The following is a 24,641-nucleotide window of genomic DNA, read 5'->3' as shown; positions in this document are numbered from 1 at the left end:
ACTTTCTGCACCTCAGTTGTCTCATTTGTGTGATGGGCACAAGAATCCCGCGCTGCATTTCTGTGGGGATTATTGGAAGACTGATCCTTTTATGGATTTGTTCTGGCTTGTAAAGAATTTTGATTTTATATTTTTTAACTCATTCACCCACCTGAGTTATTTGCTCCCTTAGAGCCGACAGATTTAGTGTAATTGAATCCATTACGATTTTTCTCCCCCATAAGTATTTTTAGAAAAAGGTGAATGTTATCTTCTTTGACAAAGCATTTTTGCAGCCAGTACGTCTTTTCAGAACTAGACAGAAGTTTCTAGAACTGAAAAATTCCTTAAGGATCGCCTGCTTCATAGGGAAACTGGTCCTGGTGCTTGAGGGGAACAGTCTCGCAGAAAGTCTGTGGCCAGGAGGAAACTCAGGTCTCCTGGGGATTTCCATGATGGTGCTAGCCACAATCTCTTGTACCTATACACGTTTCCCAGCTAAGGACAGTAGTATTTGTTATAAATCAGGGACGTGTTAATAACATGGCTAATTTTGTCTAGAAATAACAAAGTGATTCGAGCTAATCATGCTCCTGTTGAGGAGGGGTGCTTATGCAACAGCCAACAAAAGGACCTTTCTGCTTCACCACCACCACCCTAAAAAGTAAAAAACCAAAAAAGAAACAAATCAAAAACCCAACCTGAGGTCAAAGGTGCCTCCATAAGTAGTTGGCAAAGGAAAAAGAAGTGTTTATTTTTTTTTTTAAATACACTCGTCTTTGATGGCAAAAAAGGGTAATTATTTATTTAAAGCATGAATTTACTTTTAAAATCATTTTAGGTATGAAATGTAGGAAAGTTTTGAAGAAAAACATTTAAGAAAGTTAAATTTTAGGATCTGCAATTCTTTTTTTTTTTTTTTTAGAGACTGGATCTTGCTCTGTAGCCCAGGCTGGAGTGCAGTGGTGTGGCTAGCTAATTTTTTTATTTTTGGTAGAGACTGGGTCTTGCTGTGTTGCCCATGCTGGTCTCAAACTCCTGGCCTCCCAAAGTGCTGGGATTACAGGCTTGAGCCACTGTGCCAGGCCTAGGGTCTGCAATTGATTCAATTTTCTGTCTTTATTCCTGTTTAATGCTCATCCCTAACATAAACTGGCAACAGCGTATGAAGTATTTTCACATTCATCTTGAAACAACCCTGTGAGGGGGATAGGGGGAGGGACTACCAAGAAAGGGTCGGGAAGACAACTTTTGGTTGCTCACAATAGGCTGAGGGACAGACAACATTCTGTTTGCAGAAATACATGACTTTGAGGGAAGCTGTTCTGTGATCTGCTTGCTAGAGGAGGCACCACATCTCATTATGCAAAATCAACAAACATTTATACATTCAAAATTGGAGAAATCAGCTGATATGTTTAGGAATAACGTCACAGAGATGGCTTGGAGCTTAGTTTTGAAACAGTAAAATTTAGAAGAGTCACAAGTGGGGACCTAATGTTATTGTGGAAAAATTCAGAGGTGGGAAAATGCTTGGCATGTTTGGGGGAGAGTGAGTAAACTAGTTTGGCTGAGCCTAAAAGGCTCAGCAAGAGGAATAATTGGAAGTAAATCTAGAGACAAATGCTGGGGCCCTGAAAGCAGTCCATGCTAAGGAGCCTTAGTTGCAATAGGGAGCTGGAAGTCTTCGGTGAAAGGAATAACGTGATCAACTGCTGCTTAGGAGGCTCATCTGGTCCCTGTGTGCAGGGTAGATTAGGGCAGAGGCTGTGGGCAGAGGCATCCAGGAATGGCATGAGGAAGGTCTGGGCAGAGCAGTGGTGTGGAGCTGAGTGGGGAGCATTGATGGGAAAGTGGGTCCCAACAGCGAAGTGATTAACATAGTGACTGACTAGAGGTGCGGGCTGGGAAAGAGGCAGGGGGAAAAGGTGAGGTGATAAATCATGAATCTGTAAAATTGCCAGAGCTACTAGTTTGGGGGCTCACCTGGAGCCCAGGTGATTGCTAAGAGACAAAAGAAGATTTAGAAGATGTCCAGGAAGTAGGTAGAAGTTTGCACAGGAGAGCAGTGGGACCATGGTGGAGACTGAAGGTCGGGGACTGAGGACTGAGTCTTAGAGGATGGCTCTGTGTGCAGGAGGTGGAGGGGTGGGTCGCAGAGATTGGAGAAAGTTCAGTTAGAGCTGGGTCGTGGAAGTCAAGGAGGTTTGCAGAGGAAGTAGTGATTGGCAGAAAGGTGAAGAAGAGTGAGTGGTGAGCAGATACTGTTGGCCATCAAGACCCCTGGTAACCCTGGGGAGAGAGAGATCAGTGAATGCTAAGAGTAGAAATCAGTTTGCACTGGCTTGAGGAGTGGAAGTGTGGTGGACATCAGTTGGTTTTGCCTGCCTACATCTAATTCCCCCTCTTCAGATACCAGCACCTAGTATCCCTTTGGGGAACCACTGTTCCTCATTTCATCCAGTTTTGTGGCTTGGATTGAGCTGACCACCCCATGTGACCCAGGCTTGGCTCATGAGACTCAATTCCAGGACTGTTTCTAGAATCTCTGGGAAAGGGGTGCTCTTTCTGCTGGGGCTAACAAGCAGGTAAAATGTAAACTTGGAGCTTCTGATGTCCACGTCACTGTCAGGAGGAGTCAGTCTGAGAATGAAGTCAACACACAGGAAAGCAGAGAGTGAGAGATGACTTCCTGTCAGCATCATTGAGGACCTGCATTCAGCCATGTTTGAAATGAAAGATCTACTTCTGTATTTTTCAGTTCTAAGAACAAAAAAAATCTTTTTTTCCGCTTGTGACATTTTGAGTTGTGTTTCCATCACTCACAACTGAAAGAATTCTGCCTAATATAGAATGAAAAGTGAGGGCAAATGTGAACATAGGAGGCTTATTAGAAAAGTTTGCAGTGAGGAAAGTAGGGCAAGCAGTGTCTAGGGAGGGCTGCAGGGTTGGGGCAATGTTCAGAGAAACATTGAATGCGTCTGTATGCTGAGGATGGGAGAGGCTGAAGTTAGAGAAGAAGAGGGGGAAAGAATGCGCTGGGGAGGGAGGATTTTAGAGGTAGAGGTGAGAGTGAGGACACCTCTGAGGGACTCAATTGCTTCAGTAAAGGTAGAACCAGTAGAGGAGAGAGGAGAAGTTCAGAACTGTCAAGGGGAAGCTCAGTAGGTAATGGCCAAGAAAGATCGAGGAGGACTATTACTCAGTTCTCCAGAAAAACAGAAACAATAGGATACACATAAATATGTATATACATATATATCTGTGTTAGTCTGCTGGGGAGCAAAATACAGACTGGGTAGGTTGAACAACATAAATTTGTTTTCTTTTCTTTTTTTTTTTTTTTTTTGAGACAGAGTCTCACTCTGTTGCCCAGGCTAGAGTGAGTGCCGTGGCGTCAGCCTAGCTCACAGCAACCTCAAACTCCTGAGCTCAAGCGATCCTCCTGTCTCAGCCTCCCGAGTAGCTGGGACTACAGGCATGCACCACCATGCCCGGCTAATTTTTTCTACATATATTTTTTAGCTGTCCATATAATTTCTTTCTATTTTTAGTAGAGATGGGGTCTCGCTCTTGCTCAGGCTGGTCTCGAACTCCTGAGCTCAAACGATCCGCCCACCTCGGCCTCCCAGAGTGCTAGGATTACAGGCGTGAGCCACGGCGCCCGGCCATGTTTTCTTTTTCTTTTTTTTTTTTAAGGGGGGAATAAGATTCAATTTCCTTTTTTTTTTTTTTTTTTTTTTTTTTTTTAGCAGAGTCTCACTCTGTTGCCCAGGCTGGAGTGCCTTGGGGTCAGCCTAGCTCACAGCAACGTCAGAACGTCAGACTCCTGGGCTCAAGGGCTCCTGCCTCAGCCTTCTGAGTAGCTGGGACTATAGGCACGCACCATGACGCCCAGCTAATTTTTCTATTTTTAGTAGATACAGGGTCTCACTCATGCTCCGGCTGGTTTCAAACTCCTGAGCTCAAGCAATTTTCCTGCGTTGGCCTCCCAGAGTGCTAGGATTATAGGCGTGAGCCACCGTGCCTGGCCAGAAATTTGTTTTCTCACAGTTCTAGAGGCTAGAAGTTCAAGATCAAGATTGTAGCTGATTCAGTTTCTAGTGAGGGCTCTCTTCCTGGTTTGCAAATGGCCACCTTCTCACTATGTCCTCACATGGCCTTTTCTTTTGTGTTTCTTTGTATATGGACACTAATCCTATTGGATCAGGGACCCACCATTAATGCCTTCATTTAACCTTAATTAATTCCTTAGAGGCCTCTTCTCCAAATACAGCCACACTTGGGGATAGGACTTCAACATGTGAATTTGGTAGAGAGGAGACACAAATATTCAGTCCATAATAGTGTATATATGGGAGGTGGGCACAGACACACAGATTTATTTTAAGGAATTGACTCCTGATTGTGGAGGCTGGCAAATCTAAAATCTGCAGGTTAGGCCAGCAGGCTGAAGACCCAGGGAGGAGTTGAAGCTGCAGTTCAAGTCTGAAGGCAGTCTGCTGACAGAATTCCTTCTTTTACAGGGGAGGTCAGTCTTTTTTCTTTTAAAGCCTTTGACCGATTGGATTAGACCCACCCACTTTATGGGGGGTGAGCTGCTTTACTCAAAGTTTACTGGTTTAAATGTTAATCTTATCTTTAAAGAAAACCCAAAAAAACAAACAAAACCTTCACAGAAACATCTAGAATAATATTTGACCAACTGTCTGGGTACCATGGCCTAGCCAAGTTGACACATAAAATTAACCATCACAAAGGTTATTCCATTTAGACCTGGATGCCTATTGAGTCCAACCAGCAGTCCTGAGACTCTGAGAACAGAAAAAGTGCAGGAGGTGAAAGTCTTGGTGTTGAGGATTGGAAAGAGGGCTAGCCAGGGCTTCCAGGACAGCAGAGTCCGAGAGAGAGACAATAGTGATGAGGGGAAGTCCTGGTGTGGGTGGGATGGGAGGAATGAGGAGAGGGAAACACTGGACGATATATCAGAGAAGAGCCCTGGATTCTGGAGGGGAGACAGATTAACCTGTGCAGGATCCTTCCTCCTCAGCACTCTCCCAGGGCCAGACCAACAGCCACATAGTTACTTCTGAAGGGTCTTGAGTGAGAGATTAAGGCACAGTTCCCACCATTTAAAGCAAAAAAATCAGGCCGGGCCAGGTGGCTCATGCCTGTAATCCTAGCACTTGGGGAGGCCGAGGTGGGTGGATTGCTTGAGCTCAGGAGTTCGAGACCAGCCTGAGCAAGAGCGAGACCCCGTCTCTACTAAAAAATAGAAAGAAGTTAGCTGGACAACTAAAAATATATATAGAAACAAATTAGCCGGGCATGGTGGCACATGCCTGTAGTCCCAGCTACTCGGGAGGCTGAGGCAGGAGGGTCTCTTGAGCCCAGGAGTTTGACGTTGCTGTGAGCTAGGCTGATACCACGGCACTCTAGTCCAGGCAGCAGAGTGAGCCTCTGTTTCAATAAATAAATAAAGCGAAAAATCATCTTTGCCAGGAGAAGGGCAGTCATAAATAGCTATAAATTACTATAAAATAAGATGGGTGCTGGTGGTGATGGGGGTGAGGCGGTGGCCCAGCAGTGGAGGGGTATGCACTGAAAAGAGGGAGGGGAGGCCAGTCATGTTTGGTTGTGAAACCCTGGGAAAGTTTCATACAGGAGATTAGTGCTTTCTCAATGGCTGTCTTTCCTGCTAGACCTTTAGGTCAGTGAAGGGACCATGTCTGTCTTAGTCACCTTTGTATTCTCAAATGTCTAGCATTATGCCTGGCACATAGAAGGTGCTCAGATACGTATTGATGAATGAATGAAGTAGCATTTGAGACCGACCTCAGAAGAGGATTGTGAAAAATACGGGACACAGAAGAGAGGAGATCCTAGGCAGAGTGGTTCTGTGCTCTGGGAAGCAATGGGGTAGATGTTGAAAGAATCGGGAGGGCAGATGGATACAGCTGAAGAAAGTGCTGGAGCCTGATCATGGAGGGCCTGAGAACCCAGGTGGGGATTATTCCTCGATTGCAGAGGCCATGAGGAGACTTTGAAGGGCTTGAAGCAAGCAATGACTTGGTTAGAACCCTGTTTTGGAAAGTTATCTGGTAGCTCAGGCGGGGGCGGGGGCGGGGGCGGAGGGGGGAGGGGCGGTTCTGAAAGCAGGGAGGACAGTTAAGAAAGACTGCTGCGGTGGTTCAGGAGGGAGGTGAGGGGGGCCAAGGATGATATTCTAGGGAACAGGGCAGTGGTCTCAGGTGGGAGGGAAATAATGGAAGTAATGTACACAGGACTTGGTAAATGTAATAGCATTTAGGAGGGAGAGAGAAGGAGAGGGGGAGAGGGGAGATTCACAGATGATAAGATTGATAGCTTGGAAGAATTGACCAGAAATAGCCCCAACAGGAAAAGCAGGTTGAGTGGGATTGAGGAGGGGTTGAGGCAAATGTAGAATTTGGTGTGAACATACTGACCATGAGGAACCTGTGAAATATTCAGGAGACGTTCAACAGGATATTGGAAATTTAAGTCTGAAGTTCAGAAGAGAGGAGGTTCTACTTCTAGTAGTGATAGGCAAAGTTGTTTAGGACCAACTGTTTTGCTGAGAAAAACTAGAAGTGTAGGGCAAGAAGTTTAAAAAATCTGTTCAAAGGCATGAGAGGACTTCCAGAGCAGTGAGGAATGGTGGAGTGCCCCTCCTTTTGCAGCCCGAGGCAACCCTTATGTGGAGAAAGTGGTCTAATCTTTTTGTAGTCTCTTTCCACTCTATTATTTTAGCATAAACTATATAGCCTGAGTCTTTCAGGGATTTGCTTTTATACTCAGAAAATGCCTCAGGCCTTGGAAAGATATTTTATTTTAAAGCATCTTGTAAATCAGCCCTTTTAATGCTGTTTTGCTTTCATATACTCCCTAAAAGTTCCCTAAAAGAATTTTAAAAATCTCCGTGCTCCTTGTGCATTTTAAAATTGACATCTAAATTTTTTCATAGTAACTTAATTAGTTGCAAAAGATCTAATTTCTAGCACATTGTAAATATTGATATTTTCAAATAAAATTGTTGCATTGCTCTTTTAAATGTGTTCAATGGACTCTAAATACTGTATCAATTTGATACCCTCCATCATCCACTAAAACAACGAAAAAGCTTGTCATCAATATATAGAAATTTCAGATTCTTACTTTTGGTCTATGTACACATACTGCCATTCCACTTGTCCTCTAAATTCTATTAGAATGTTTTTGTGCTTGAAAGACTTGATACTTCTTTGTGACGAAAATATGTAATACCATAAGGTTCTGAATGTTAAAAAAATTTTGTTCTGGATTGACTTTCATTACAATTTTTTGTAGTATACATCTAATCAAAGGTACAGAATATCCCAGATAATTTTATAGATAATTATTAAATATAATATAAAATTATATTTGAAATTCCTGTCTTAAAGAGATGGGTGAGCTTGTATTATCTATTGCTGTATAATAAATTATCCTAAAACTTAGCACCTTAAGATAACAAACATTTATTATTTCACGTTTTCTTTTTCTTTTTCTTTCTTTCTTTTTTTTTTTTTTTTGAAACAAAGTCTTGCTCTGTTGCCTGGGCTAGAGTGCCGTGGCGTCAGTCTAACTAATAGCAACCTCAAACTTCTGGGCTCAAGCAATCCTCCTGCCTCAGCCTCCCGAGTAGCTGGGACTACAGGCATACACCATCATGCCCAGCTAATTTTTTGTATATATATTTTGAGTTGTCCATATAATTTCTTTCTTTCTTTCTTTTTTTTTTTTTTAGTAGAGAGGGGGTCTCGCTCTTGCTCAGGCTAGTCTCGAACTCCTGACCTCTAGCGATCCTCCAGCCTCAGCCTCCCCGAGTGCTAGGATTACAGGCATGAGCCACCTCACCCAGCCTATTTCACATGTTTTCTAACGGTCAGGAATCTGGTGGGGGGGCTTAGGTGGTTCTGACTCAGCATCTCTCCTGAGGTTGCAGTCAAGCTTTTGGCTAGAGCTGTAGCCACTGAAAGCTTGACTGGGGCAGGACAAGACACTTTCAAGGTCATGATTGATGTGGCTGTTAGTGGAAGCCTTCAGTTCTTTGCCACATGTGCCTTTCTAAAAGGCTGCTCACAACACAGAATTTCGTATCCTGGAGAGTAATCCAAGAAAGAGAGAGAATAACCAAGACAGAAGCCGTGGTGTACTTTTAACAACTTTATTGAGATATAGTTCACATACCATACAATTCGCCCATTTAAAATGTACAATTCAACGGCGTTTAGCATTTTCAGAGAGTTTGCATCTGTCACCAAAATCAATTTTAGAACATTTTCCTTACCCTCAAAAAGCAACTCTGCACCTCTGGTCATCACCCCTCAATACCCCCAAACCCCTTAGGCCTAGGAAACCATTAATCTACTTTCTGTCTCTGTAGATTTACCTATTCTGGATATTTCATATAAATAGAATACATAATGTCTTTTCTGATTGGCTTCTGTCACTTAGCATGATGTTTTCAAGGTTAATCTATGTTGTGGCATTTATCTGTACTTCATTCTTTTTATGGCTGAATAATATTCCATTGTATGGAGATACTGTACTTTATCCATTTATCGGTTGATGGACATTTGGGTGGTTTTCACTTTTTGGCTGTTATGGGTAATGATGCTATGAACATTTGTGTACAAGTTTTTGTGTAGCCATACATTCTCATTTGTCTTAAGTGTATCTACCTAGAAGTGACATTACTGGGTCATATAATAACTCTATGTTTAACTGTTTGTGGAATTGCCATACTGTTTTCTAAAGTGGCTGCACCAGTTTACATTTCCACTAATATTGTGTAAGGGCTCCAGTTTTTCCACATCCTCACCAAGACTTCTTATTACCTATCTTTTTTATTATAGTTTTCCTAGTGGGTATGAACTGGCATCTCATTGTAGTTTTGATTTGCATCTCACTAATGGCTAATGATATTAAGCATCTTTTCTTGAGCTTGTTGACCATTTGTGTATCTTCTTTGGAAAAATGTCTATTCAGATTCTTTGCCCATCTTTTTATTGGATTATTGTTGAATTGTAAGAATTCTGTATACAGTCTAATACTCCCTTATCAGATATAGGCTTTTCAAATATATTCTCAATTCTTGTCTCTTCACTTTCTTGGACTGTCTTTTCACTTTTTCATGCTGTCCTTTGAAACACAAAAGTTTTTAATTTTTTATTTTTTTTATTTTTTTATTTTATTTTATTTTTTTTTTGAGACAGAGTCTCGCTCTGTTGCCCAGGCTAGAGTGAGTGCCGTGGCATCAGCCTAGCTCACAGCAACCTCAAACTCCTGGGCATAAGCGATCCTACTGCCTCAGCCTCCCGGTAGCTGGGACTACAGGCATGCGCCACCATGCCCGGCTAAAAAGTTTTTAAATTTTATGATGTCCAGTTAATCTATTTGGTTCTTTGGTTGTTTATGTTTTCAGAGTAGCATCTAAGAAACCATTGCCTATCCAAAGTTATGAAGATTTACATCTATGTGAGACTGATAAAAAGTTTTTTAAAAATTCAAAATCAGGAATGAAAATGGGAACATCACTGAAGATTTTAAAGACGTTACAAAGATCATAAGACACACAGATAATTGCATGTTAATAAATTTGAAAATTTAAATGAAACAAATTCCTAGAAAAATTATAATTTAAATCAGATAACTTAATTGGTAGTTACTGTCTTATGTAATGCATAAAGCAATGCTACTCACTGAGAACATTTAACTATGTGTATATTCCTGGAGATACACATTTACATATTCATTTTTATTGAGGTTTATTATAGCTTATTCTTCCAGATGCATCTTTTATAACTATTTTCATTTTGTGTGTATAGCTTGTGTAATTAATTTTGCCGGGAAAAAAAAAATTACAGCTTCAACATGGCCAGGCATGGTGTCTCATGCCAGTAATCCTAACACTTTGGGAGGCCAAAGTGGGAGGATCACTTGAGGCCAGGAGTTTGTGAACAGCCTGAGCAAGAGTGAGACCCTGTCTCTACAAAAAAAAAAAAAATAGAAAAATTAGCTGGGTGTGGTGGCATTCACCTGTAGTCCCAGCTCCTTGGAGGCTGAGGCAGGAGGATCCCTTGAACCTAGGAGTTTGAGGTCGCAGTGAGCTATGATGATGTCACTGCACTCTAGCCCAGGCTACAGAGTGAGACCCTGTCTCAAAAAAAAAAAAAAGCAAAAAACCACAAGGGAGAAATAGAATTGAATATTCCTATAACTAGTAAAGGCAACTTAATAAATTGAAAACCTTCCCACAAAGAAAACACCACTTGGCTTTATTAGTGAAAATTCTGGTCTTCACAAATTCTTCCAGAGATTTTTTTAAAAAGAGCATACATACCTCAGTTCATTTTATGGGATTAGCATAATCTTGATACAAAACCCAATAAAAACAGAGGAAGAAATATTACAGGCTCATAATATTGTTGCAAAAACCCTGAGTGGGGGTGAGATGGCATAAGCACACTCCTCCTGGTCTCCCCCACTGAATGCAACCATAAAACCTACACAGAATACACGGAGCAGATGCTATATGAGGACTCTGGAAAGTAAATTGTGGCAGGGGAATTGGGGAAGAAGACCAAAATATGAAGCACCGAACTGGGGACCAGTTTACCATTTTTAATCCACTGGTCCTCCTGCCACCTGGCCTCAGGCGTGGGCATGGCTATTGAAGTGCATGGCAGAGTGTCTTAAGTAAAGCTCTAGTTTTTTGGCTGGAGAACCAAAAATAGGAGCTTCAGGGAACTGAATAGTACAAGAGAAGTCATGGAGAAGGAGGTTGCAAAAGTGACCCCATATAGGCTCAGCCCTGAGCTGTACTTACATTGATCTGGTCCTAATCAGCACCTATTAATATCATAAAAGACTTCAAGATCTTAATTTACCATCATCCAAGTCCGAGACTGGCCACTGGCACACATGGAACAGATACAAATACAATTGCAGTATTTAAAAATAAATGTAATTCTGATCACAGCCTATAAAAGGTGGGTTGGAACTTAAACCTAATTAGGTCAATTGCACATTAATACAAAAATATCAACATTCTTAATAAGATTTAAATAAGACCCAGAGTCTCATAGCAGATGTTTAAGATAAAATCTGCAATTACTTGGCATATGAAGAACCAGGAAAATCTCAACTGACAAGTAAAAAGACAGTTAACACATGTCAGTGCTGAGATGACTCAAATACTAGAATTATCTGACAAAGACTTTAAAGAGGCTATTATCAAAATGCTCTAACAAATAATTGTAAGCACTCTTGGAACAAATGGAAATTAGAAAGTTTTAGTAAAGAAATGGAAATTATAAAGAATAGTAAAATGAAAATGTTAGAACTGAAAGGCAAAAAAACAAATAGAAATCCACTGGATAGACTCCAAAGCAGAATGGAGACAACAGAGGTAAGAGTCAGTGAATATGAAGATGTATCAATAGAAATTAGTCTGAAAAACAGTGAGAAAAAAAAGATTGAATAAAAAAAAACTGAAAAGAGTCCCAGGGACCTGTGGAACAGTAAGAACTCCAACATTTGTTTTATCAGACTTCAGAAGGAGAGGAGAAAGAGTACAGAACTAAAAAAAATTTGGAGTAATAGCTGAAAACTTAGACATAAATCTACAGATTCAAAAAGCTCAGTAGGGAAAAAAAAAAAAAAAAAAGCTCAGTGAACCCCAAACAGGATAAAGACAAATTTATACCCGGACACATCATAATGAAACTGGTGAAAACTAAAGGGAAAAAAAAAAACAAAAAAACTTCAAAGCAACCAGACAAAAATAACACATTATCAACAGAATAATAATTCTGAATGAATGTTGAATTCTCATCAGAAATCATGAAGGCCAGAAGGAGGTGGCACATTTTTAAGGTTTTGAAAAAAATGTCAACCCATGATTTTCTATCTGGTGAAAATATCCTTCAATAATGAAGATAAGTGCTCGCTTCGGCAGCACATATACTAAAATTGGAACAATACAGAGAAGACTAGCATGGCCCCTGCGCAAGGATGACATGCAAATTCGTGAAGCGTTCCATAAAAAAAAAAAAAAAAAAAAAAGAATAATGAAGATAAAATAAAGATATTCTCTGAAGAAGGAAAAGTGAGAGAACCCATGGCCAGTCAGCTGACATGCTCTATAAGAATTGCTAAAGGAATACTACTCAGCAATAAGAGGAAGAAGCCATCAATACAAATAATATCAAAGGCATTATACTGAGCAAAAGAAGCCAGTCTTAAAAGGTCACATGTTATATGATTCCATTTATATGACATTTTCAAAAATATAAATCTATCAGTGGTTGCCAGGGATTGGGGTCAAGGGAGGGGGAAGGTGCGACTATACAGACATAGAACAAGGTCAGTTTCTGGAAGTTATGGACCTGTTAAATATCCTTATTATAGTGGTGAATCTATACAATGTGTTAAAAGCCACAGAGCTATACATTAAAAAATCAATTTTACCATATGATAATTTTACAAATAAAATTAAAACCTGAGTGAATACATAGCAAATAGAATCCAGTAATATATAAAAAGAATTACAGATGCTTCTTGATTTATGATGGGGTTATGACCTGATAAACTCATTGTAAGTTGAAAATATCATAAGTCAAAATGCATTTAATTCACCTAAACTGCCAAAGATCATAGTTTAGCTTAGCTTACCTTAAATGTGCTCAGAACACTTATGTTAGCCTACATTGGGCAAAATCATCTGACACAAAGCCTATTTTATAACTTTATCATATCCTATACAGTTTAGAATTGGGCTGTCAAGATTCACAAAAAACCTGTTAAGGTTTTGGTTATGCTAAAGTTAAAGGTCAATTTAGGGAAAATTCATATGTTTACAATATCAAGGTAGATATTGGATATTATCAAATACTATTTCTGCATCTATTGAAATGACCATGCATTTTCGCCTTTATTAATAGGATGAATTCCTTTTATTAACTTTCCAATGTAAAACTATCCTTCCATTTCCAAGATAAATCTAACTTGGTCATGACATATTATGTATTTTTATATAAAATACCATGCATACCATGCATTTTATATAATTATTGGGTTCAGTAATTAGATTCAGATGGTTCCTGACTTAGGATGGTTCAACTTAATGATTTTTCAACTTTATGTTGGTACCCTTCCAACAATCCTGTTTCACTTTGAGAACAGTACTCAATAAATTATATGAGATATTCAACACTTTATTATAAATAAGCTACCACTACACACTTATTGCAATGGCTAAAATAAAAAATGTTGACAATACCAAGTGCTGACAAAGGCATGGAGCCACTTGAACATTGCTGGTGGTAATTAAAAAGTTAAAGTTATGGTGATGGACCTTATGTGGTTGGCATAAGGTCAGACAAATAGACCAATAGAATAAGAGAGCTCCTAAACATATCCACCCATGATTTACAACAAAGGTGACACTGCAGAGAAGTGGGAAAATGGGTACTGGGACAATTGAATATCAGTATGGGAAAAAATGAAATTGAATCCTTACTTAATACCATACACAAAAACCAATTCCATGAAGATTATGGACCTGAATATGAAAGGTAGACCAGTAATGCTTTTAGAAGATAATATAAAGCAATACTTCCATGACCTCTGAGTAGAGACTGATTTCTTCAAGATCAAAGAGCAGTAATAAAAAAAGACAATTCAGATTAATTAAAATTAAGATACAGCACTAAGCGTGAAAGGTAAGCCACGTAGTGGGAAAAGATATTTACCACATGTAATTGATAAAGGGTTCATATCCAGAATATATTAAGAATTCCTACAAATTAACAAGGGAAAAATAGTTAACCAAATAGAAAAAAGAAGCAAGGAAGAAATCCAAATGGCAAAAAAATATGATAAGGAGTTTAATTAGCAATCAAGAAAATGCAAATTAAAACCGGATACTTCATATCAGATTGGCTATAATTAAAAAGCCTGACAATACGAAGTATTGGCAGACATGCAGAGCAACAGGAATTTTCATATACTGAGCTGATGGCAGTGTAAACTGGCAAGATCATCTTGCCAAATAGTTTTGGCATTATCTAGCAACAAAGACAGCAATTCTACTCCTATGTATATACCCTATAGATGAACTTGTGTACATGTGCACCAAGATACTTTCACAAGAGTAGCAGTGTTTACAATTGCCCCAAGTGGAAACAGCCCAAATGTCCATCAACAGGAGAATGAATAAATAATAATATATTCATATGATAGAATACTATGCAGAAATGACATGGAAAGAACCACAACCACACCTATGTGCAACAAGAAAGATAAAGTGTAAAAACATAATTTTGAGTGAAAGAAGCTAGACATAAAATAATTCCTGCTGTATAATTCTCTTATATGAAACTCTAAAACAGGCCAAACTATATTGTTAGAAATGTCTAATTAGATGGTAAAACTATATAGAAAAGCAAGGAACACATTATCATAAAGGGCAGATGGGAAGAAGGGATTATAACCAGGTAGGGGGCCATGTAGGAAGCTTTTGGGGGACTGGCAATGGTATATTTCTTGAACTGAATAGTGGTTACATGGATATTTGCAATAATTTGTTAAACTATATAATTATGTATTGTGCACTTTTCTATATGTGTGTTATAGTCTTGAAAAAATGTTTAAAATATTATGGGACTGAATAAGCATTCTAACTTACCTATGTTATATTTTGTGGCCTGAATGAAATGATGCAATATGGCATTTAGTGTTTCTGAGCCAAGCTGTCTTTGTGTAGTCCTTACAGAACCCTTCCTCAGGAGTAGCACTTTCTCTAATGACAGTTGAGCATAGAAGAGGCCAGGTTATTAAACAACAGTTACCAAATAAGCCCATGAAAAGATGCTTACTATCCTTAGCCATTAGGAAAATGCAAATCAAAACCACAATGAGATGCCAATTCACACTCCCTAGAATGGCTATATTCAGAAGACAGATAGTAAGTTTTGGTGAGGATGTGGAGAAATTGGAATCCTCATATATTGCTGGTGGAAATGTAAAATGATGCCATTGCTTTAGAAAACAGTCTGGTGGTTCCTCAAATGGTTAAACATAGAGTTACTATATGATCTAGCTATTCCACTCTTAGGTATATACCCAAGAGAAATGAAAACATACATCCACATAAAAACTTATACATGAATGTTCATAGCAGCATTATTCATAATAGCCAAAAAGTGGAATAACCCAAACGTCCATCAGCTATTGAATGAATAAACAAAATGTTGTATATCCTTAGAATATTATTCAGCAATAAAAAGGAAGTACTGACACATGTTACAACCTTTAAAACAGATGATCCTTTAAAACATTACTCTAAGTGAAAGATACTAGATAAAAGGTCACATATTTTATGATTCTATTTATATGAAATGTCCAAAAATAGGAAAATCTATAATGACAGAAGGTAGATTAGTGGTTGCCTACAGCTGGGAAGATAAGGGAGTTAGAGGGTAAAAGTTAAGGGGTATAGGGTTTCTTTTGGAGGCAATAAAAATGTTCTCAAATTGATTGTGGTAATGATTGTGCAGCCTGTGAATATACTAAGAGCCATTGCATTGTATACTATAAAGGAGTGAATTGTATGATATGTGCAGTATATCTCCACAAGGTTTTTAGAATTATGTCATCATTCCATTGTACTATTTTGCATTTTTGAGCAACCCAACTTGGACCAAAATATCCCAATTTTTAATACCAGAATTCACATCTTAACAAAAACTCTGTGTAGGTAAGACAGAAAAAGACAGGAAACTTCTTTGGTGTTGGTGTCTTGATGAAAGGAGGCTTCACTGACACCAGTTTTTAACCCTTATGTAGTGTCCTGGAGCAATACAGCCTAGGAATATTTGGAAAGGGTAAAGATTGCTTTCTCTCTGTGTGTGTGTGTGTGTGTGTGTGTGTGGTATGTGAAGGGTAATTTTGAAATGGGAGGTAGGAAAAGAGAACTAGATTAAAACATCAACCACAGGTTTATTCTCAGGTAGATCAATTTTAGGAAAGAAGTTGAAGGTCTCAAACTGATGTCTGAATTTCCTTTGGAAAGATTTCATATACTCCAGATTTAAGACCTGGGTTGTAGACCGGGTGCAGTGGCTCACGCCTGTAATCCTGGCACTCTGTTGGGAGGCCAAGGCAGGAGGATTGCTCGAGGTCAGGAGTTCGAGACCAGCCTCAGCAAGAACAAGACCCCATCTCTACTAAAAATATAAAGAAATTAGCTGGACAACTAAAAATATATAGAAAAAATTAGCTGGGCATGGTGGTGCATGCCTGTAGTCCTAGTTACTCAGGAGGCTGAGGCAGAAGGATTGCTTAAGCCAGGAGTTTGAGGTTGCTGCGAGGTAGGCTGATGCCACGGCACTCTAGCCCAAGCAACAGAGAGAGAGACTCTGTCTCCAAAAAAAAAAAAAAAAAAAAGACCTGAGTTATAATTCAAAGGCCTTATCCTTTGAGACCATTTTGCCATGAATTGCCAAAGCTTTCTTAGTACCAAAAGCCAAGAACCTGACTCTGATTTCCACGTTCAGTTTATCGCCTTGAGGCAATAACCCCTGACTGATTCAGCCTCCTGGTCTAATTTTAGTATAGGAAAGGATTAGGAAGGAGGGTAGGAAGTACCATACGGGTCAACATATCAAATTATAATCCCACCATGCCAAAGGCCTCGCATTTTAGCAAACACCCTAGTGATTTTGATGTAGGTGGAAGTGGTCAATATTGTCCAGTATGGCCAGGAAAAGAAATACGATTGAGGCCAAGCACGGTGGGTCATGCTTGTAATCCTAGCACTCTGGGAGGCTGAGGTGGGAGGATCGCTTTAGACCAGGATTTTGAGGTTTCTGTGAGCTATGATGATGCCACTACACTCTAGTGGAGACAACAGAGGGAGACTCTGTCTCAAAAAAAAAAAAAGAAAAAGAAAAAGAAAGAAAGATGATTGAGAAAAAGACAAAGAGGTCTGTGTTATCAAGACACGGTTGGGTGGCATGGTGGGAACAGAAGCCAGACTGAGCTGGCTAGAGATTGATTTGGAAGTGAGAGTTGGAGCCAGGGAGCATGGACACCATATAGGAAGCTCAACTGAGGAGAAATATGGGTGGACCTCAGAGCTGAGGAGGGTTTGTTTTTAGGGTAGGAGAAATTTGAGAACATTTATGGAATGAAAAGAAGAAATAAGGAGGGGGATATGGAGAGAGGGGGAACTGAGTAGCCTGAGAAGTTGTGAGGTGACAGAATTGAGAGGGAGATGGAGGGACCAGCTTTGAATCGTGGAAGGACACCTCTTCCTCTGAGGTGAAGAAGCAAAGCAGAAGCTCTGGTGAGAAAGATTCTGGCACATGTGAGACTATTTGTGAAGCACAGGTCATGTGACCTCTAGTTCTCTGGAGACCTAGTGGCAGAACTAGAGGACAGCTGCTGAGCGTGGGGAGAGGGGAAGTGTGGCCGCCCCAGACACAGAGAGGGCTGGAGAATGTGCCCTGAGGAGTGGAGTAGGGAGTTGGCCAAGGTGACTCAGCCCTTAGCAAAGCCTGGGGCAGGAATTGAGCTTAGCCCCTGGACATGTAAGACCTTGTTCTTCCAGCTGGGGAGTGGCAGTGAGGTGAGCAGAGGTGGGGGTGCCCAGGGTTGGAGAAGTACAAAATGAAGGAGAAATCCCAGGGGAGGGAGGCACAGCTGTGAAGTCCAAGGTCCTGGCTGGAGGGAGGAAAGTAAGACTTAGCAAGGGGTAGGATATGAAGGCCGAGGCCACCCAACAGAGAGGTCAAGGAGGTGATGCTGAGCAGGTGAAGCAGGATGGAGTTGGGAAAAGAAGGAGTGAGCAGATTTGAACCGTGAGGATGTCTAAAGTATCCTGTGTGGTCTAATAAATAGCCACTAATCTCATGGGGCTGTATACACATGCGGTCAGACTGAATTGAGCTGTGCTGTAATGTGAAATACACACCAGATTCTGAAGACTTAGTATGGGGGAAAAAAAGAATGTTGAATTTCTTATTAATAAATTTTTACATTGATTACATATTTAGCTGATAATAATTTTGATATATTAGGTTAAGTAATATAAATTGCTAAAAGTTTCTTTTTTAACATGGCTACTAGATAAATTTAAATTATATATGTGGCTCACATTACATTCCTGATGCCTGGCACTGGTATAGATACTCCCTTCCCTGGCACACGGATTGTCTGTGTCATGCCTGTGGCTCCAGGCCACAGTGGATGGATGGGGGTGTGTGTGGGGGGGGGAATTAATGAACGAGTGAATGGATTAAGAAGGATTATATGTTGTTTTCAAGGAGTTGGTCAGTTCTAAATTGTTGAGGATTACATAAGATTACACAAATGAAAGGGAAACAAAAGTAGTTAAAATTGAGGAAAGCTCACTAAGGCTTTGAGGTAGGGAGTCTCAAAGAGCATTTCATGGGGCCTTAACATAAGAGCCCAGGAATCTGGGCTCTTGTCTCACTTCTCTTTTTTTCCTTTAAAAATGTACTTTTTTAGTACTTTTATATGTGCAGGGACTGTCCTAGGCATTTTGCATGTATTAGATCACCCTGTGAGGTAGACAATCTTATTATCCCCCTTTTACACATGAGGAAACTAAGGCCCAGAGATGTTAAGTAACTTTTCCAGGATCACCCAGTAACTGATGGAACTGGTGGTATTTGAACCAGGCCACCTGGCCCAGAGTCCATACCCCTAACTCTTACACCATCCTGTCTCTCTTGCCCTGTCATCTTGGGTCATCCCCAAGCCCCTCTCCACTAGGGATATAAGTTTCTTTCTTCTCCTTTTCCTGTCTTCCCTTCCACCCACAGTCCTTCAAACCTCATATTCCTGGAGAAAGTTCTCAATGAACTTTGCTTCCTACAAGCAATTGTAAGCAACTCCCAACTTCCACCCCAAATGAGACAAACTACCGTAGTTGCATGGTCAAATACAGTAGCTGAGAAACCCTGCCTCCCCCACCCTTTCCTGAGCCTGGCCCACACCCTCTTGTCCCTCCCAGCCATGAGGCTCCTCTCTCAGACCTGGGTGGGTCCTCCCCTGACTTTTGGAAGACTGGAGGGAAGTGGGCGTTGGAGGAGCCTGAGGCTTCACAGCTCCAAGCAAATGTTTACCTGTCAATCTAGCAGATGCCTGAGAGGTGACTGTAGAGGCACAGAATAGGGGACTTTCCAGACATCACTTTGGCCAATGCCAGCGAGAGGCCTCAATCCCACCCCCTAGGGGCTCCCTTCCACCCTCAGCTTGGATACCACCAGTGGCAGAGTGGCCCTGAATTTCTACCCACTGGGAGCCAGTGCCCAGGAGTTGCCTCAGCCCCACCCACCAGGGCCTCCATTCCAGCCCCTGTTGGAGCCTCCAGTGACAAAGTGGCCCTGACTTTCCACCCACTGGGAGCCAGTGCCCAGGAGCTGACTCAGTCCCACCAACCAGGGACTCCATTCCGGCCACTGTTGGAGCCTCCAGTGACAGAGTAGCCCTGAATTTCCACCCACTGGGAGCAGCCCTAACCCAGGATGTCCACCTTCAGGGCCAAGCATGGGCTGGAACACTGAGAAGGAACCAACAGGCTATCTTCCCTCTCTTTCTCTCTCATTAAATTGTGAATAATAATGCATTTACTTATTCTCCCACTTAAAAAGTTGTTTAAATCCTTTGAAGAATCTTGCAAGGTAGCTTGGCTAGACAGCAGGCGGGACAGTCCAGTGCCTCTGGTGGGGGAGCCAAGATCTTCCACTCGCCCGTCTTTTGGTCTAGCAAGTAGGCGTTCGGATTGATGGTGTAGTCCTTTGTCTGGACATCGCTGGCTGTGGTGACACCCCCACATACAAACACCTTGCTGTCTCCAATGGAGCATATAGCATGGGACACATCCAAGGGGCAGTCGTTGGGCAAGAGAGGCACTGAGGTGGTCGTCTTGCTGGCCTTTATCTTCTGCAGGTTGATTTCCACACTCTGCCGGTGGCTGTGCACGCAGAGGATGTTGTCCTGGTGGAAAGAGAGCAGGGGCCGGTGGTTGAACTCGATGGGGAAGGTGATACACTGGACCACGTCCCCAGTGTTGGTGTCAAAGCAGTCCACCACCCCGACCCGGGAGATGTAGCCCTTCACCAAGCACCGCCCAGTGACAATGTACAGGTTCCGGTCGCCCTTGGTGATCACGGCTGTGCCATCCATAGGGATGCTCATCTTCCCTGCCAGGCACCAGGTCTCCTTGCGCTCATCATAGCGATAGATGTTAGAGACATACCGCCTTGGGGCAATGCTCCCACCCACTGAGTACACTGTCCCCCCGCAGGTCACCATGGTGTGGAAGACAAGCCCAATGGGGAGGTCAGGCAACTTGGTCCAGGAGTTGTCATCCATGTCATACCGCCAGGCTGTCTTCAGCCCTGAAATCTGCTCAGTGGTGCCACCGGAGATGTAGATGTAGCGACCAGCAGCGGTGGCACTAAGTGCTGCTGCCCGATAGGGCATCTCCGAGAGCTTCAACCACAGGTTCTCCTGGATGATATAGGCAAACACTCCATCGTTGAACTTGCCATGGGCTTTTTGGCCACCAAGGATGACCACCGAATCAAGGAGAGCCCCTTTCCGCTGGTAGCTCAGCAGGCTGCATGGCCGCTCCTGCTTGCGGTCCATCAGGACACTCTCGATCAGGGTGGTGTGGGCTGAGCTGTTCTCCATGCCCATCAGCTTGTTGCTGGCAAACATCAGCGCCTTGTTGGAGACGGCATTGAGATTGACGTAATTGAAGAACTTCTTGAAATACTTCTCCCGCTCGTCCTTCCGGAAGTACACCCAATTGATGAGTGCGCTGAGAGCCTGGTCTTCGTTGAGCACATGAAGGTTTTCATCACGGAGCAGGCGGCCAAAGATGACAGGGGGGCAACGCATGAAGTGCAAGGAGCCCTCAGGACTGGCCCAATAGTGAAAGTTGTCTCGAATGCCAGAATAGGCCAAGTCTGAAACCTCTTTGAGCTCAAACAGCTCGGCCAAGAAGAGGTAGCGCAAGCAGTTGGCCCGGCGGATGGACTTAATAAGGAAGTCATTGCAGTGAATTCGAAGGCGTGGTGTGTTGAAATACTGGGCCCCACGAAGCAGCTCTTCCACGTTCTGCTCTGAGATCACCACCTTGCCACTGTAGAAGTAGTCCAGGAGCTGGTCCACTGTGATCGGGCTCAGGTAGTTGGGGTCAATGGTGATAAAGAGCTCATCAGTGGTCTTCATGTCATTGCTGGAGATGAGGCTCTTCACCAGTGGAGAGACAGCAGCCAGCACGTTTCGATGTGCAAAGAAGACATGGTGGTCCACAGTCAGGGCCATGTCCCAGTACTCTTTGCGTTTCCTCTGTTTGTTCAGATTCTGCAGCACGAAGGTGTTGTAGTTTTTCTCGGTGAATTCCAATTTCATGGTGCTACTTGCTGGCTGAGGCAGAGGATCAGCAGCAGGTACTGGAGAAGAGACTTTCTCAGGCCTTTGGGATTCAGATTGATGGTTGTTTGCAGAGCAGTTGACCAGGGAGAAGTGGGGGTTGGAGAGAGGATGATGTCATAGAGTGGATGAGGTCATCACAATGCAGGGGCCCCCTGAGGCCTTTCTCAGAGGGACTGAGCCTTCCTCCCCTCTGATCGCTGCAGCCTGTCAAGGCCGGATACCCTGCCAGGAGGGACCTAGAGCCCAGGGCCCTGAGCTCGGGAGGAGTCTCAGGGATGGGCTCAAACTCCCACCTGGGACTTTCCAACCTCAGTTCAAGGCTTCTTCTGGAATGTCCGAGCCAGTATGGGTGGGGCAGTGGGGACCCATTTGTGTAGGGCAGATAAAGGGAGTGGAGGAAGGGAAGAGAATATCAGATCATCTAGAAGAATCCTCCCATTTTATAGGAGGGAAAATGAGGTCCAGAGAAGAGAAGGGATTTGCCTGAGATCACAGCCAGTTGAAAGCAGAGCAGGGCCCAGCACCCAAACCGTTTATGACCTAGTATTCTTTCCACTCTTCTAGGAAGCGCCTCACTACCCAGCTTTCCCCAGTCTCTGATTCTCAGGCCTCGAAGTACCTTTCTCTGCCGAGGCTCCTGGACATCACAGATAAAAAGCTCTGTCCTTTGGCTTATGACGTTTGTGGCCACGGACAGCATTCTTCAAAACAGAGGGAGCGGTGAAAGCCAACCACTGGAGCAGGAATGCAGGAGTTAGCCACGTGCTGGGGGGCCTCCAAGCCCTACTTATTTCAGTTCCCCAGCAAACTAGAATGTTCCCTCCACATTTCCAAGCGTCTAGTTGTAAAGTGTTGGGGGCTGTGGTGGGTTAGCTCTCTCCATCAAGAGTGGACTTGGACAAGTGGCTCAGGCTCTCTAAACCTCAGTTTTCTCATCTGAGAGGGAAATAATACCAGTACCCGCTTTAAAAATTACTAGGAGTTTGAGAAAATGTGGAGCGTGGTCAGCATAGTGTTGGGCTCGTAGTAAACGTTCAATAAGTGCTTGTGGGCTTTCCTTATTAATATTACACCAGTCCGCCCGCGCCGGCGTTCTGAGCTGCTCCCTTCATCATAACTGGTCGTCCTAGCTCGTTTGGAGGTAGCTGGGGAGGCTGTGAGTGGGTCTCCGGCGTCCCCTCCAGGAGGACTTTCTGCGCCCACTCCGGCCACACGGTGGCGCTGGAGGGTCGTTCCGGCACTGCAGCGCGCCTCGCGCGGGCACCGCCCAGCCCCTTCCGCGATGGAGATGAGCAGCGCGGGGTGCTGCCGTCTGCCGCGCTGTGACTCGCCCGCGGCACCATGCAGAGGCGGCAGCGCGGTACAGTCCACCGCGCCCCCGGGATTCAAACGGCAGGATCGGGGCCTTCGGAACTGGGCGGGGGGCTTCTTAGATCCCAATAGACACACTTGTCCCCACTTTACTCCCGACCTCCGCTCTTGGGTTCCTGACCCCTCGGAGTCCCGCTGGGTGTTGGGGGTGGTGTCCGCCGCTCCACCTCCCGCCGGCACTCCCCGCCCCCTGGCCGGCGAGTGGCTCCCTGAGTTCCTGTGGCGCGTCTGTGGGACCGCTGCTTGTGCAAGGAGGGGATAAGGGCCAGCTGGAGCTCCCGCAGGGAGCAGAAGAGAGAGCCCAGTGGCCCCACCCCGACCAGCCTTTAGGGGCTCCCGGAAAGTGTCTTGACATCCAGCCCCTTGCACCTCTCCCAGGCATTGCTGAGAAGGTGCAGAGGGGAGCTGCCCAGCTGTCCTCCAATCTGGGTCCCAAGCCCCACTGCAGATCCTCAGGCCGTTCTTAGCGCCCCCTGAAAACTTGTCAGCCTCAGGAACAGGAGGTGCTCCAGCTCTTTCCCTCCCTGGCTTAGTAATGTTCTCGTTCTCATTGTCTCACTCCCTCATCCTTTCTTTCCCCATCTAGCCTTTTCCTTATCTTGGGACTTGATACTTAGAACACTATTTGAAAATACCCTTTAATGCTGAATTTGTTCACCTTGATGCCTGAATGGGAGAGACTCAGTCTCTTGAGATGTGGTGTCTGCACCAGGCTAAGAACTTCTGTTTTCCCCATTGGAAGAAGACTTAGATTACAGCCTCCTCTGCCAGAGACCAGCTGTGTGGCTTAGATGAGTCCCTCCTGGTCCACTGTCTCCCTATGAGAATAATTAAGCTTTAAATGCTTCTCCTGCTCTGATCTCCCCAGAAGCAGCAGCAACTTGGGTGAAGGATGAGTCCTCTTGGTACTGATGCCAGACACTTTCTCACTCCCATGGGCATCCAGGCTGGCATTTGTATCCAGAATCGGGGTGGGGGTGGGCCAGGCCCTGCTGCTTCACATGCTTCTTTGTCCCTACATGCGTCAGCTTTGGTGGCATTTCAGTGGACATGTTTTTGTTTCAGGTCCCAGAGCACCAAGGCAGGAAGGAGCTCTCTCATCAGATGCTTTCGGCAGAAAGTTGGGCCTAGATCCCAAAACAACAGATGCTGGCGTGGATGCAGAGAGAAAGGAACACTTATACACCGTTGGTGGGATTGTGAATTAGTACAACCTCTGTGGAAAACAGTGTCGAGATTCCTCAAAGACCTACCATTTGATCTAGCAATCCCACTACTGGGTATTTGCCCAAAGAAAAAGAAGTCATTTTATCAAAAAGATACCTGCACACTAATGTATATTGCAGTACGATTCACAATTCCAAGATATGGAATCAACCCAAGTGACCATCAATTCATGAGTGGATTAGCAAAATGTACACATATACTATCAAATACTACTCAGCCATGAGGAAGGATGAATTAAGGCCATTTGCAACAGTTTGGATGGAACTGGAAACCATTACCCTAAGTGAAGTATCTCAAGAATGGAAAAATAAACACTACATATACTCACTATTAAATTGGAACTAACTGATGAGTATACATGGGCAGAGGGAAGTAAAACTCAGTGGAAATCAAGCCGGGGTGGGGGGAGGGAAGAGGGGAGGAGGGGATGGGTGAAAAACTACCTAATGGGTACAATGAACACTATCTGGGTGATGGGCACACTTACAACACTGACTCAAGCATAACAAAATCGATACATGTAACCAAAAACATTTGTACCCCCA

The 24,641-nt window shown here is 43.2% G+C and overlaps 1 protein-coding gene and 1 non-coding gene across 2 annotated transcripts; one reads left to right on the top strand and one right to left on the bottom strand.

Annotated features, from left to right (window-relative positions):
- Positions 1-11,964: 11,964 nt before the first annotated feature.
- Positions 11,965-12,071, top strand: LOC138388792 (U6 spliceosomal RNA). Its single transcript, XR_011234280.1, has one exon. It is a non-coding gene; the product is annotated as a U6 spliceosomal RNA (small nuclear RNA).
- A 7,568-nt stretch (positions 12,072-19,639) lies between these two features.
- CCIN (calicin) lies at positions 19,640-21,610 on the bottom strand. Its single transcript, XM_069474432.1, has one exon. The coding sequence runs from the start codon at positions 21,472-21,474 to the stop codon at positions 19,708-19,710; it is 1,767 nt and encodes a 588-aa protein (XP_069330533.1). The 5' UTR covers positions 21,475-21,610; the 3' UTR covers positions 19,640-19,707.
- Positions 21,611-24,641: the final 3,031 nt, after the last annotated feature.

Source organism: Eulemur rufifrons, chromosome 7 (genome assembly GCF_041146395.1).
Source record: "Eulemur rufifrons isolate Redbay chromosome 7, OSU_ERuf_1, whole genome shotgun sequence".
Classification (NCBI taxonomy): Eukaryota; Metazoa; Chordata; class Mammalia; order Primates; family Lemuridae; genus Eulemur; species Eulemur rufifrons.
This window is presented reverse-complemented; position numbering and strand designations above follow the sequence as displayed.

Bases quoted from the DNA above. Each gene is read 5' to 3' on its own strand.
- CCIN (XM_069474432.1), bottom strand. From the start codon at position 21,474: ATGAAATTGGAATTCACCGAGAAAAACTACAACACCTTCGTGCTGCAG.